The 14,725-nt window shown below is 38.8% G+C and overlaps 1 protein-coding gene across 4 annotated transcripts in view; it reads right to left on the bottom strand.

Moving 5' to 3' along the window:
* Positions 1-14,725, bottom strand: part of Tbc1d5 (TBC1 domain family member 5) — a 466,882-nt gene that overhangs the window by 73,383 nt on the left and 378,774 nt on the right. For all 4 annotated transcript variants that reach the window (XM_038341979.1, XM_038341980.1, XM_038341981.1 and 1 more), the window contains one exon: positions 2,299-2,384. In XM_038341979.1, the coding sequence (XP_038197907.1) occupies positions 2,299-2,384 (86 nt within the window). The remainder of the gene's footprint in view (positions 1-2,298; positions 2,385-14,725) is intronic.

Below are 14,725 nucleotides of genomic sequence, written 5' to 3'. Positions count from 1 at the left end.
GAAAATCTTTCTTCTATTCATCATGATTCTTTGTATAAGAATCTCAGTATGCTTACAAAGAAGTGTGTAAAAAAATCAGTGCCCACACACACACAGACCAAGGACAACAGGATAAAAAGGTAAAATAAAACCAGAAGGACAGAAAAGAAAGGATTCGTAGTATATTTCATTTGTGGGAGAAAGATGTTGGAACTAGGGTATAAACAAAGCCCACCGTGAATATCTGTTGAGTGTTTTCCCTATAGCAAGTCTGACTTGCCAGCTGATAGGAGTGGGTGAGTAACAGCTGACCTCAGCTGCCTTAGAAGATCCTGGGCAAAAAGTGACAGATGCCAGGAAGGATGATGATACTTTAAAAGGATGAATTCTCAAAAGATACAGGACAGCAGGCAGAGAGAAGACAGCTGACAACAGAGTGTCCTTTGGAAGGTGGTACCAGGCAGGGCTCTCCCTGGCAAGGTCAGGTGGGAGCAGCGCTCAGCAGCTAGATAGTCATAGTGCAAACACTCCACGCTGAGGTTAGAATGAGAGACTAGTCTGTCTGTGACCTACGAGTGGAGAAAGGGGAGGGTGGGAGACAGTGGTACACTTATCCACAAGACTGGATAACTGATGGCAAAAGGAAAACTCTGGAAGGGCAAAAGTGGCAGTATAATATGAACTGCTGTAAATTGAGATTTCTTTGGCTGTTTCATGAAAGATAGTCTAGTAGGCAAGAATCAGAAGGGTCTTCAGATAAAAAAGACCTTATGTAACAAGTGAATCTAATGTTTATCTTTTAAACATACAAAAACTAAATACCCGGCATAAGGAGGAAGAAATTTAAATAGATGGTTATTAAGATTCCTTAGGACAGGGGTTTGAGTATGACTGTTATACAGGTGCCTCTATGCTTAAATAATCATATCCAACGTTCAGTAAAATTTGTTGAGTTAAATGAACTAGTTACTAGTTGTGAAACAAGACCTAGATGAATTGAATAAATAGAACAGAGCTCTAGATAAGTCTCATGGGCTATGACACTGGTCTCATAATTACATTAAACTATGGGACAAACATATCCATCAAAGCTGGGTAATTTTGTAATAGTGTTACTCTGTTTCTACTGTTGTAATAAAAGGTTCAGGTTTAAGTTTAAAAGTCAGACTCTTGTACATTTCCCCAGCCCTTAAGCTACCATTTCCTAAGTGCCAGTCATTTTAATGCAGAACACACTGTATGTATGCACTCTATAAATATATATTTAGTCTGCTGGAATTCTCAAGAAAAGTTAACACACAGGAAAATGTTTAAGAAAAAAATTTGGACAATTTGGCAGCATTTATCATTGCTAACATTGTTTTCTAGAGTAAACTCTGAAATTGCATTCTAATTTGAAATGGTTCTGGTTTGACAAGTTAACTCTTGAGACATCTAAGTATAGTATTATGAAAAAACAGAACTGTTCATCAACCCTTTATGCCAATGTTAATTTCTTTTAAAAGTATGATTTGAATGTTTTTATTCCTACAGTGACCCTTAAGAGTTCTGTGTGTGCAATCGCCGATCACAAAGGATGCATTTATAAGCTTATTTTGTAGTGCTAAAGCCAACTGGGAAATGCAATTTTAATTTTGTTAGTGAAATAATTTAAAAATATATCATAGAACTGCCTCTTTTCATTCAACAGTGAAGATCCAGAAAGAGATTACACCAAGTAGAAACTATTCAGGTTTATTACTGCTGGAAAAATGAAGCTGAAAACTTAAAAATGTATTCTTTTGGTATATTTTAAAAATTTCATTTCTTAGTATATGTTCATTGTACATGATACTGTGTATTTTATATGTTGAGTATATTTCCCCCTATACCGCCCTCTTGTCCCCTTTCCCAGCCCTTTTGTGGCTAAAAAAATTTTTTTTAATTGTATATACATGCAACATTTTCTTTATCCACCTATATGCTGTTAGACAATTAGGTTAGCTCCACAACTTAACATTATAGTAAGTATGGATAGGCAAGTATCTCAGTGCATGGTGTTCTAGAGCCCCGCAGGGAGGAAAATGCTCAGGAGTGGTACAGGTGCGTCATGAGGTAGATCCAGTTTTAGTGGTCTGAGGACACTCCATACAGATTACTATAGTGCTTGTATTAATTCATATTACCACTGTTAACAAAAATATTTTTTATGATGCTGAAAAGAACTTAGGAAATTTATTTAGCAAAGATTCATTACACACCAGTTTTGGCATGTTAAATCTAGAAAATAATCCTCATGAAATACATGACTTCTGATACTGGCTATAGGAAGGGACTTACCGGCTTTTATTCATAAGGTCTGCTCCCCGTGCCTTGTAGTAATCTAAATTGGGGTGGAACTGGTAAGTTACAGGCCTTGGATTTCTCTAAAGAAAAAGAAATACAATAAATTAAAATAAAAAGGACAGAAATGAATAAAATGACCATCTAAATGTTCTATACATATATAATAAGACATTTAATAATTATCATGCTTCTGTTTCCATTGGTTCTTTCTTGGCTAATCAAAACTGAAAAAAATCTAAACATATCTTGTCTTTAATGCGTGTTGTTGCTCAAATATATCACTGTCATTAGACTGGTCTTGATGCTTTAAGTTACTTTCAAATATAATTTTCAAAATTGAGATAAAATTATAGCAAAATTATAGTAAAGTTAAGTAACACAAGCATGAACAATCAAAAAAGGCTAAGGGACAAGGTGTCCAGAAAACTGAACTTTGGAAGAAAAGAATAATTATGAATATTTGATGATCAGAAAACTCAATATGTCCACTAGATGGCACACTGAGTCCTCCTCCTGAAATGAATTATTATTATTAATTTTTTTTTTTTTGGTTTTTCGAGACAGGATTTCTTTGTAGCTTTGGAGCCTGTCCTGAAACTTGCTCTGTAGCCAGGCTGACCTTGAACTCACTTGCGTCTGCCTCATGAGTGCTGGTATTAAGGCTTGCACCACCAACTGCCCGGCCCAAAATGAATTTTTTTTAAAGTTAACAATTTCTAGGTCATCTAATTTATGAGTTAATAAGTGCCCAAAATATGTCAGACAATGGAAATATCAGGATGACAAACTGACTAGTGAAAGTAAAAACTACTCATTTCTGCCTTTTATTTTATTTACGGTATGACAAAATGTCCTTAAATCGTTAGGTTTAGTGTGTCCACTTAAATTTGCAGCTACTGTTTAAACTATATTAATTATTTAAATGTACCAACCTCCTCACAAACAAAAAAAACATATTTACATTTTACAAAATTTTAATATATTTATGCCATAATTTAAATTCATAGCACAATGTCTAACATGTTAAATTGTATACATTCCCATTAAATGTTATATAAACTTCTAAATATTTTCTACTGTCCGCCCAGGCATTTAATTTAGGGAATACCTAGGTCTTTGAAATAGAGCATACACTCTTCTCTGAAAGATCTAGTTAGACACAACATAGCTGAATTTTATCTTAACAGAAAATTACTGATACGCTTAGATATCCCTTGGAGACATAATTCTGAAACGCTGATACGCTTGTGTGCTGGGGTCAGGCGGAGAGGGAATATAACTGTTAAATAAATAGTTTGTTAAATAAATAGTTGTTAAATAAACTGTTGAATAAATAGTTTGAGATTCATCAAGCTAACACGCTGCGTCTCACTAGCTATGGCAGACAGACCTTTCCTCTTCTGTTGAGAGTATGTCCACAGCTCAAGCATTCATAGGTTTTCTAAGGTAACCCTAATCATCTGGCAGAAATGATAATCCTGTGATTTAGCTACAGTTACTATCTCACTGGCCTGGTATTCAACACAGATCTGTAATAATCAAATCTGAACTGCCTTGATGAAGCTAAAGGATGCTTCCATGACGACCACACTATTCCATCTAACTCTAACTTCTCTCTCTAGGATTACACTGGTAGCTGATGACAACCTGGACCCAAGTATAATGGAAAATAAAATAGAGGTTAAAGCCCTTGACAGACTGATAGTCCACTCATGATCTATTTAAAAAAGTGACTTCTACAAGACTATAATTCATGACTGATTCTGTTCCTTATTCTCTGTGCCTGGAAAAGCATTTTGGTTTTGTTAATATAAAAGGCTTTTCTATTCTGACTTTCAACAAACTAAAAATGGATCATGTTACTTTTGTCAGAAAATAATAAAAGAGCAATCCTATTGAGCAGTTTCCTGAAATGAACTTCTTTATAAAGAAATGACAATTCAAGACATGAAGTGCTGATCTACCTAAGCACTCAAGGCCATAATCAGAAACAATGATCTGACTGGAGCCTAATCAACTCCTAGAAGCCCTGCTAGAGTCAAAGGGAGGTAGGTTAAAGGACTGCAACACTGGGGCCAATATCAAAAAAGTCAAAAGATAATGCTGATATGGAATAATTACATATGAAATACCAAAAAGGAATTCTTCTTCAAAGTTATTACAAAGGTGTCCTGCTAAGACGGTGTTATTTCTAACATATAAACACATATAGATAATCTGAACAAGTGCTATGAGAAAACATAATGTGGGCCACAAGACCAAAAGTTCATTGATAATTACAAATTATCTAACAAACATTTAAACACACATACATGAAACAAATGAAAGTAAATGCAACCATGGTGAAATTTATTAATAAAATACTTTTCATTCTTTCTTTAGGGAAAGTCTTTGAAATCCAGTTTTATATTTCACACTTAAGACATGTTTCGAGTCACACTTCAAACACTGAACACCACATGCAGCTTGTGCTAACTGAGCATGCAGAGAACTGTACATCTGACACAACTAAAAACCACTGAATAGCTGTGAACATCAGTGTACGTACATCAGCAGCAAAAAGAGTATGGGTACTTTTACACAGTAAAATTCATTGCTGTAGTTTTGTAATTTACTTCTATTTTTCCCTTTTTATTATTAGTTTATCTGCTTTTAATGTGTTTTTAAAAATCAAGACATTTTTGGAATACTCTTACATATACAAACAAAAACTGAATTAATAAACTAGACCCAGAAGGGCAAATGTATGTTCTCTCTCAGCTGATGTTCCTAGCTCCAAATCTTCAGATGTGAGGGAGTAGTAACTGGATAAACTAGGAAAGTAAAAAGTAACCATTGTGGGGGTTAGGGGAAGGCAAAAGAGTGGGGAACAGCAGGGTACAAGAGATCTGAAGGGATAAACAGGAAAAGCAGAGAAGATTTACATAGGGATGGGGAGAAAGGAGTATACAGTAAAGATGTTTGAAAAACTGTAAGTATGCTATTAACTGTCTACCTAAAAATACCTATAATACACGTAAGTCTGTGTTTACATAGTTTAAATGAAATCTTTCCTCCAAAGAGCCATAATCTAGCTATCAAAACCCCAACACCAGGAATGTGAAATCCTCTTTTGGGCTGTTGGCCAGGGTTGTTCCAAAACATTATACACTTCTGCTGTTGCCCTTGGTTGATCCCAGAGGTGAAGGTGAGTCCCTCTTGCTCAAGACAGTATGTACTTCAGACACAAGACTCAGAGGACCCAAGCTGGATTTGACCTGAAAGCCTCCTCATCAAGGACTAGGTTTCATGGTACCTGAAGCTTCCAAAGGAGAGAAATAGCCAATAGTCCTACCCAGCTATGATGCCTCGGAAGCACAATGACCTGCATGGTGCCGTAACCCTAAGAGTGCAGTAGTGGCACACATACCTTAGCCATAGCCAAGAGCTCTCTAATTAGACTTAAGAACAGCTCAACAAGAAGAAAACTGTAGGAGCCAGCCATGATAAGCTAAATATGAACAGATCACCCAAAGGAAGTTCTTTACTTTAAACCATTATCACCTGCCATCGATACATTTAATAGAGAGGCCTGAGTCTCAGTAGTTTACCCTGAAGTAATACCTGGTTGCAGAAGAACCACAAACTGAGATTACCTGATCACCACCCAAGAACAGATCATCCAAAGGAAACGCCTATGTTCCAAAAGTTGTAGATAGGACCACTGCCAGCACACACCAGGACACCTCTAGACAAATGTCAGCCAATCATGGGTCGTGAGCCTCAGAAACCCCTCACCCCCACCTTTACTACTATAAAAACCCAACTCTAACTGAGCTCAGAACTCCCCATCTATCCCAATATACTGGACATGTGGAGAGACCGAGTTTGCAAACTTGCATAAAATAAAGGCTCTTTGCTTTTACATACGGGACTCGGTCTCCTTGTTGGCTTTTGGGGACTTTGCAGATTTAGGCAAAACAAAGCCATGTCTTGTACTAATGAGAGACCCAGGCCTCAGAAAATCCCTCATCTGTTGCTTCTACACAGATCCTGAAAGGCTCAGCTCTAAGCCCCAACCCAGTGAATGAAACACACCCTGAAAATGGGACCAGAGTCAGGGGGAAGAGACTCTTTGTCTCTGAACCTAGAGCCAAAGACAGTTGCCCTGCTCCCAAAATTAGGGTGAAAAGGGTAAAAAGAACCAAAGAAAGTAACAGTTTGGCCCCAGAATCCAAGTCATCTCTGCCCCACATAAAACCAGCCAATTCCTGAGCAGGGAAACTGAACTATCAATGAACCCCTGGAGGCTTGGAATTCTCCTCAGGCCTGGAAAGCCTCCTTATGTTATAGGGGCAGCCAATCACAAGCTCAGAGGCTTGGAATTCCCCAAGCCTCTCCTTTGTTCACCTCTGGGCTCTCTCCCGTACTGTTTCTGTTGCTGCTGCTGCTGCTTCGGACAGACAGGGGCACCCAAGTTAACTTGCAATAGAGACTCTTTGTTTTTGAATCAGAGTATGTCTCATAGTGGTGACTTGGGTTACTGATTTTGAGTGTAACATTAGAAGCCTAGCTAACTATTTAACACTGGTGAATGCTGGTTGCTGGAAAATCTCTGACCATCACTTTACTCAATGAGCATAATACCTAACAGCATTCTTACTACTTGTCCTTATATTCACAGCTAAGTGTAGTATTTACCCATCATCAAGAAAGCTCTCTGAAACAGATGGATACCATTACATAAACCTCCAACCTATTAAAATGCAGAGTTGTGGAGCCAAGTCCTAACTGATACATCTATAACACAACTCGTACAGCCAGTGTTCAGGGAATTTTCAGCAAAGTACAAAAATTTAAAGCATTCCTTTCTTTAATTTTGTAATTCTTTACCGTGGAATAGCTTGGGATGTCAGTTCTGTTTTAAGTAGCAGAACTGATAACTAAGCAAGGAAACGTAATTTGGATTATAAAATTCTTGCTTTAATAAAAATTCCTTAAACAGTGAAAAAAAAAAAAAAAGCTAAACTGAGCAGTGAGCTTCTCGCTTCCAAAATGCTTTTGTTACTTCAGCAAGATGTTCAAACAACTTCCAAAAAGGCTTCAACTAAAAGGCTTTCAAAAAGGAATCAACTAAAGATTTGTCAGGTATAGTTAGTTAGTTTTCCTCACTTCTTAGGTCTTCATTATGATAGTTATCTACTCCCTAATGTAATTCCAGCCAAGGGAACTGTCTCAGAAAAATAGGACTTTGATGCTGACCAGTCAGTCCTGTGGTGCCTCTTGAAAGCTCCATCTGTTTGTAGTATGTAATACTCCTTCCCCTTTACCTACTCCATGCATGACAGCACCGTTTCAATACCTTTCATTTAAACTTAACTTTTTATGGCAGTATACAAATATTTACGTGCTCATCCAAAGGAAGAATAACTAACTATAAGATAATGCAAGAAGTGCAAATAAGTACCAGACGGCACACAAAAATCTCCCTTGTTCTGAGCCTGATAAAAATCAAGTTCATACAAAAGGTCACTACAAACAGTACTGTCAGCTTTGATGTTCTCATTCTTGCCCTTCATTTGAAGATGATTATCTTTTTCTGAATCACTTTTTTTTGGATGTGCTAAATCACAACTGAGACTGACAATTTTATTAAGAGTAATATGACTTTCTATATTTTTTGCATGTTTTTTTTCTTTTTTATTAAAAATTTCCATCTTCTCCCCTTCTCCTCCTCCTTCCCTCCTCTCCCTTCCACCCATAAACCCACTCCCTCCCTCTCCAGGCCGAAGAGCCATCAGGGTTCCCATCACTATGTTAAGTCCAAGGTCCTCCCAACTCCAGGAAGGTGAGCAACCAAACTGACAAAGCTCACAGTGAGCCCATCCATGCTGTAGAGTCCAAGCCCATCGCCACTGTCCTTGGTTTCTCAGTCCTCCTCCTCAGTTCTCCTATAGAGATGTCTACCAAGCTGTCCGCCATGATTTCTGAACCGTCAGCCACATTCAGAGAAACTGGTTTGGTCGCATGTTCCATCAGTCCCATTCCAGCTGGGCTTGGTGATCTCCTGTTAGTTCTGTCCCACTGTCTCAATGGGTGAACGCACCCTTCATGGTCCTGACTTCCTTGCTCATGATCTCTCTCCTTTTGCTTCTCATCAGGACCTTGGGAGCTCAGTCTGGTGTTCCAATGTGGGGCTCTGTCATTTTCCCCTTCCATCACCAGGTGAAGGTTCTACGGTGATATGCAAGATATTCATGAGTATGGCAACAGGATCTGGACATATATGGCTCCCTCTCCTCAGCTGCCCCAGGAACTAGCTGGGGGCATCTTCCTGGACACCTGGGAACCCCTCTAGAGTCAAGTCTCTGCCAACCCTAGAATGGCTCCCTTAATTAAGATATATAATTCCCTGTTCCCACATCCACCCTTCTTATATCCCAACCATCCCACTTCCCCAAGCTCTCCCCATCCTCCACTTCACACTATTCTCTCCCCATCCCCCCATCCCCTCTCCCACCCCACCTCCAAGTTACCAATTTTTGCACAGCAATTTGTCTACTTCCAATATCCAGGAGGATAACTATATGTTTTTCTTTGGATTCACCTCCTTATTTGGCTTCTCTAGAATCACGAATTATAGGCTCAAAGTCCTTTATTTATGGCTAGAAACCAATTATGAGTGAGTACATCCCATGTTCATCCTTTTGGGCCTGGGTTACCTCACTCAGGATGGTGTTTTCTATTTCCATCCATTTGTATGCAAAATTCAAAATGTCATTGTTTTTTACCGCTGAGTAGTACTCTAATGTGTATATATTCCACACTTTCTTCATCCATTCTTCCACTGAAGGGCATCTAGGTTGTTTCCAGGTTCTGGCTATTACAAATAATGCTGCTATAAACATAGTTGAACAAATGCTTTTGTAATATGATTGGGCATCTCTTGGGTAAATTCCCAAAAGTGGGATTGCTGGGTCCTGGGGTAAGTTGATCCCGAATTTTCTGAGAAACCACCACACTGCTTTCCAAAGTGGTTGCACAAGTTTGCATTCCCACCAGCAATGGATGTGTACCCCTTACGCCACAACCTCTCCAACAAAGGCTATCATTGGTGTTTTTGATTTTAGCCAATCTGACAGGTGTAAGATGGTATCTCAAAGTTGTTTTGATTTGCATTTCCCTGATTGCTAAGGAGGTTGAGCATGCCCTTAAGTCTCTTTTGGCCATTCGAACTTCTTCTGTTGAGAATTCTCTGTTCAGTTCAGTGCCCCATTTTTTAAATGGGCTAATTAGCATTTTAAAGTCTAGTCTCTTGAGTTCCTTATATATCTTGGAGATCAGATCTTTGTCTGTTGCGGGGTTGGTGAAGATCTTTTCCCAGTCAGTAGGCTGCCTTTTTGTCTTAGTGACAGTGTTCTTTGCTTTACAGAAGCTGCTCAGCTTCAGGAGGTCCCATTTATTCAATGTTGTCCTTAATGTCTGTGCTGCTGGGGCTATACGTAGGAAGCGCTCTCCTGTGGCCAAATGTTGTAGAGTACTTCCCACTTTCTTCTCTAACAGGTTCAGTGTGTTCAGATTGATATTGAGGTCTTTAATCCATTTGGACTTGAGTTTTGTGCATGGTGATAGATATGGATCTACTTTCATTCTTCTACAAGTTGACATCTAGTTATGCCAGCACCATTTGTTGAAGATGCTTTCTTTCTTCCATTGTTTACTTTTAGCTCCTTTATCAAAAATCAGGTGTTCATAGGTTTGTGGGTTAAGATCCGGGTCTTTTATCTGAATCCATTGGTCGACTTCTCTGTTTTTATGCCAGTACCAAGCTGTTTTCAGTACTGTAGCTCTGTAACAGAGTTTGAAGTCAGGGATGGTAATGCCTCCAGAAGTTCCTTTATTGTATAAGATTGTTTTGTCTATCCTGGGTTTTTTGTTTTTCCATATAAAGTTGATTATTTTCCTCTCAAGATCTGTGAAGAATATTGATGGTACCTTGATGGGGATTGCATTAAATCTATAGATTGCTTTTGGTAGAATTGCCATTTTTACTATGTTGATCCTCCCAATCCAAGAGCAAGGAAGATCTTTCCATTTTCTGGTATCCTCTTCAATTTCTTTCTTCAAAGACAAAGTTCTTGTCAAATAGATCTTTCACTTCCTTGGTTAGAGTTACCCCAAGATATTTTATGCTATTTGTGGCTATCGTGAAAGGTGACGTTTCTCTGATTTCCTTCTCTGCTTCCTTATCCTTTGTATATAGGAGGGCAACTGATTTTTTTGGAGTTGATCTTGGATCCGGCCACATTACTAAAGGAGTTTATCAGCTGTAGGAGTTCTTTGGTGGAGTTTTTCGGGTCGCTTATATACACTATCATATCATCTGCAAATAACGAAAGTTTAACTTCTTCCTTTCCAAATCGAATCCCCTTGATTCCCTTGTGTTGTCTTATTGCTATTGCTAGAACTTCAAGCACTATATTGAAGAGATAAGGAGAGAGTGGGCAGCCTTGTCGTGTTCCTGAATTTAGTGGGATGGCCTTGAGTTTCTCTCTGTTTAATTTGATGTTTGCTGTCGGCTTGCCGTCAGTAGCCTTTATTATATTTAGGAATGACCCTTGTATCCCTAATCTCTCCAATACCTTTATCTTAAAGGGGTGTTGAATTTTGTCAAATGCTTTTTCAGCATCTAATGAGATGATCATATGGTTTTTTCCTTCAGTTTATTTATATGATGGATTACATAGATAGATTTTCGTATGTTGAATCAGCCCTCCATCTCTGGGATGAAGCCTACTTGATCGTAGTGGATAAGTTTTCTAATGTGTTCTTGGATTCGGTTTGCCAGTATTTTATTGAGAATTTTTGCATCGGTGTTCATGAGTGAGATTGGCCTGTAATTCTCTTTCTTGGTTGAATCTTTGTGTGGTTTAGGTATCAGGGTAATTGTAGCTTCATAAAAGGAATTTGGCAATGACTGTTCTTTTTCTATATTATGAAATACCCTAAGGAGTATAGGTATTAGGTCTTCTTGGAAGTTCTGGTAGAATTCTGCATTGAAACCATCTGGTCCTGGGCTTTTTTTGGTAGGGAGGTTTCTGATAAGTTTCTAATTCTTCGTGACTCACAGGACTATTTAGATTGTTCACCTGGTCCTGGTTTAACTTTGGTATATGGTACTTATGTAAAAATGTGTCCATTTCTTTTACATTTTCCAATTTTGTGGCATACAGGCTTTCGTAGTGAGATCTAATGATTCTCTGAATTTCCTCTGTGTCTGTGGTTATGTCCCCCTTTTCATTTCTAATCTTATTAATTTGTTTGTTCTCTCTCTGCCGTTTGATTAGTTTGGCTAGGGGTTTGTCAATCTTGTTGATAGTGAATGAAAGCTTAGCTGGGTATAGTAGTCTGGGCTTGCATCCATGGTCTCTTAGTTCCTGCAGTACATGTATCCAGGACCTTCTGGCTGGTTTCCATTGAGACATCAGGTGTAAGTCTGATAGGTTTACCTTTATAAGTTACTTGACCTTTTTCCTTTACATCTCTTAATATTCTTTCTTTATTCTGTATGTTTTGTGTTTTGATTATAATATGGCGAGGGGATTTTTTTTTTTGATCCAGTCTATTTGGTGTTCTGTAAGCTTCTTTAACCTTAATAGGAATATCTTTCTTTAGGTTTGGGAAGTTTTCTTCTATAATTTTATTAAATATATTTTCTGGACTATTGAGCTGTAATTCTTCTCCTTCTTCTACGACTATTATTCTTAGGTTTGGTCTTTTTATTGTGTCCCAGATTTCCTGAATGTTTTGTGATGAGAATTTGTTGGATTTGCTGTTTTCTTTGATCAGTGCGTTTATTTTCTCTATGGTATCTTCAGAATCTGAGATTCTTCTATCTCTTGTATTCTGTTGGTTACGCTTGTTTCTGTAGTCTCTGTTCGTTTACACAGATTTTCCATATCCAGCTGGCCCTCAGGTTGTGTTTTCTTCCTTGCCTCCATTTCAGTTTTCAAGTCTTGCACTGTTTCCATTATCTGTTTGATTGTTTATTCTTGGTTTCCTAGGATATCGTTTAAGGATTTACTCAATTCTTCAAACTTTTTGTTATTCTTCTCGTTTAAGAGAGTTTTTCATCTCCTGTTTAAGGGACTCTATTACTTTCAAAAAGTCAATTTTTTCTACTTCTTCTTGATTAGTGTGTTCAAGTCCTCCTGTTGCAAATTCGCTGGGTTCTGGTGCTTTCATGTTGTTTTTCAAATTGTTGGAGGAATCTTGCATTGGCGCCTGCCCATTTATTCCTCTGAATAATCCCCTATGGGTCTTCTTTTAGAAGTTCAATTCTCCTTGTTGGCCAGGCAGCTCACAAGTAAAAGGCCTACCTTGCTGCAGGCAGGCTATTGAAACAGAGGACCTCCCACCCACCTGAGTGCACCACCCAGAGATGGGAGGATGAAGTGGGGGGGGGGGTTTCTGGGTGCAAGCTGGGAAGGGACAGGAAGAGAGAGGCAGTATCCTGGGGAAATAACCCCTGCAGGAAGACCAGGAAGTGTAGGGGCTGGGGTGGGGAATGTCTGTGGTCCCTCTCCGGATGGCTGCAGCGGTTCAGGCACTCACTCACCCCAATGAATGATGGATCTTCTGGTAGACAGTCAGGTCTCCTTGCTGGCCAAGCAGCTCGCTGACAAAGGGCCTACCTTGCTGCAGGCAGGCTATTGAAACAGAGGACCTCCCACCCACCTGGGTGCACTCAATTCCCGGTCCAGGCGCCCAAACAGGCTGCTCTGTGGGATTTTGTGGCCCCAAGACAGGTGGATGAAGCGGGTGGGGGTGGGGGTGGGGGTGGGGGGTTCTGGGTGCAAGCTGGGAAGGGACAGGAAGAGAGAGGCAGTATCCAGGGAGAATCTCTGAATCACTTTTTAAACTCTAGAAGGAGTCTGAAGTGCTTATCCTCTTTTGAATAGCAGAGAATCTTTCAAAGGACTTTTATACAGACATGTGAGAAGTGCAAAGAACAAAGGAACAAATTTTAGGGATACTGGTCTTAATGTCCTTTGTACCAGGAGGATCTCAGATCTACTTAAAGTTCCATGTTTAAGACAGGACCACTAGAAGGGAAGCAACAGTGAGGCATGCACTCAGACTGCTGTCTACTCTTTAGATCTGGAAATGAGTCAGTCACACTCTTGATTTAGTTTTTCCACCTATGAAACTGCAGGAGGAATTCAATGACATTATAAACATAGTATGTCAGGCACTTGACAAAATCTCAAGAGAGATGGGAACTATAATGGCCTATGACACCACTGAGCATTGACACACAAGACAAGATATTTAATATCACAGTGATATTTCATACTTCTAATAATTACAGATAATCTCACAACAGGTTCTGTCAAACAGTTTGCTCACACACACATGCATGCAATGGGATGTACCACACCCATTTTGTATGTGGAGAAAAAGGCTGTCTTATTATTAGATAGCAGTATACATATTTATAAATTTTTGAAAAGATATGAAATCATACTATTCAGTATTTGTTAGCTTATGAGATTTTAATAATTGTAGTGGTTACCTACAGTGCATCCAAAGTATTGCCATTTTATAGTTGATTAGCCATGATTTTGAAAATAAACTAACTGGAAAAAGTTGTTTAGTATTCAACAACAACACCACCAACAACAAAACTTTATGTCTGTGGCATAACATGGGTCTGGCATGAAAAAAATACCTGGCAAATGAATTACTCAGTTTTCTTTCTCCTAATTTCTTGCTACCAATCCTTAATTTTCATAGCATGCCAGATTAGTTAAGGGGAAAAATAAGGCTCCGAAGGAGAAACAGCACTGTAAAAATATGTGGAAAGTTTTTCTCTGATGAAAAGTGAGACCTTTATTTTAGTGAATATATTATAGCTTCAATGTTAGGAGAAAGGCAACCGTCATTTAAAAAAATGAATTGCGCAAAGCTCTAGGGGAATTCCTCAGGACCCCAAAGGCAAAGCACTCCAGAGTTCTACAAATGTGTGTTGCAGGTGTTTATGAGAGGCAGATGGGAGAGCCTCTGCCATGGCAAAGAAATGAGTTTCATACGCTGCGACTGACATGGCCTCCCTGCACGCTAAGAGCCAGGGGAGGTGGCAAAGCAGCTTCTCCCAAACAGTCACCCTGGTAGTGCCAAGCAAATACAGTTCTTCTCTTGCAGTTTTATAGAAAACAAACACTACCAACTACAAAAATATAAAACCAGACCAAAGCAAACTAAAGGTGTTTTAGAGCTGGAACAAAGAAGAGCCTGAAATGATGATCACTATCCAAGAGGTAAGGATGAAGTATTGTTGCTTTCATTTAAACAAATATTCCTAAGGAGACAGTTTGTTGTAATATCCCCTCTTTGGTTCACTAGGCAGCATTAGATTTATCATAATTCTCCTAAAGCCTAA

Source organism: Arvicola amphibius, chromosome 9 (genome assembly GCF_903992535.2).
Source record: "Arvicola amphibius chromosome 9, mArvAmp1.2, whole genome shotgun sequence".
NCBI classification, from domain to species: Eukaryota; Metazoa; Chordata; class Mammalia; order Rodentia; family Cricetidae; genus Arvicola; species Arvicola amphibius.
This window is presented reverse-complemented; position numbering and strand designations above follow the sequence as displayed.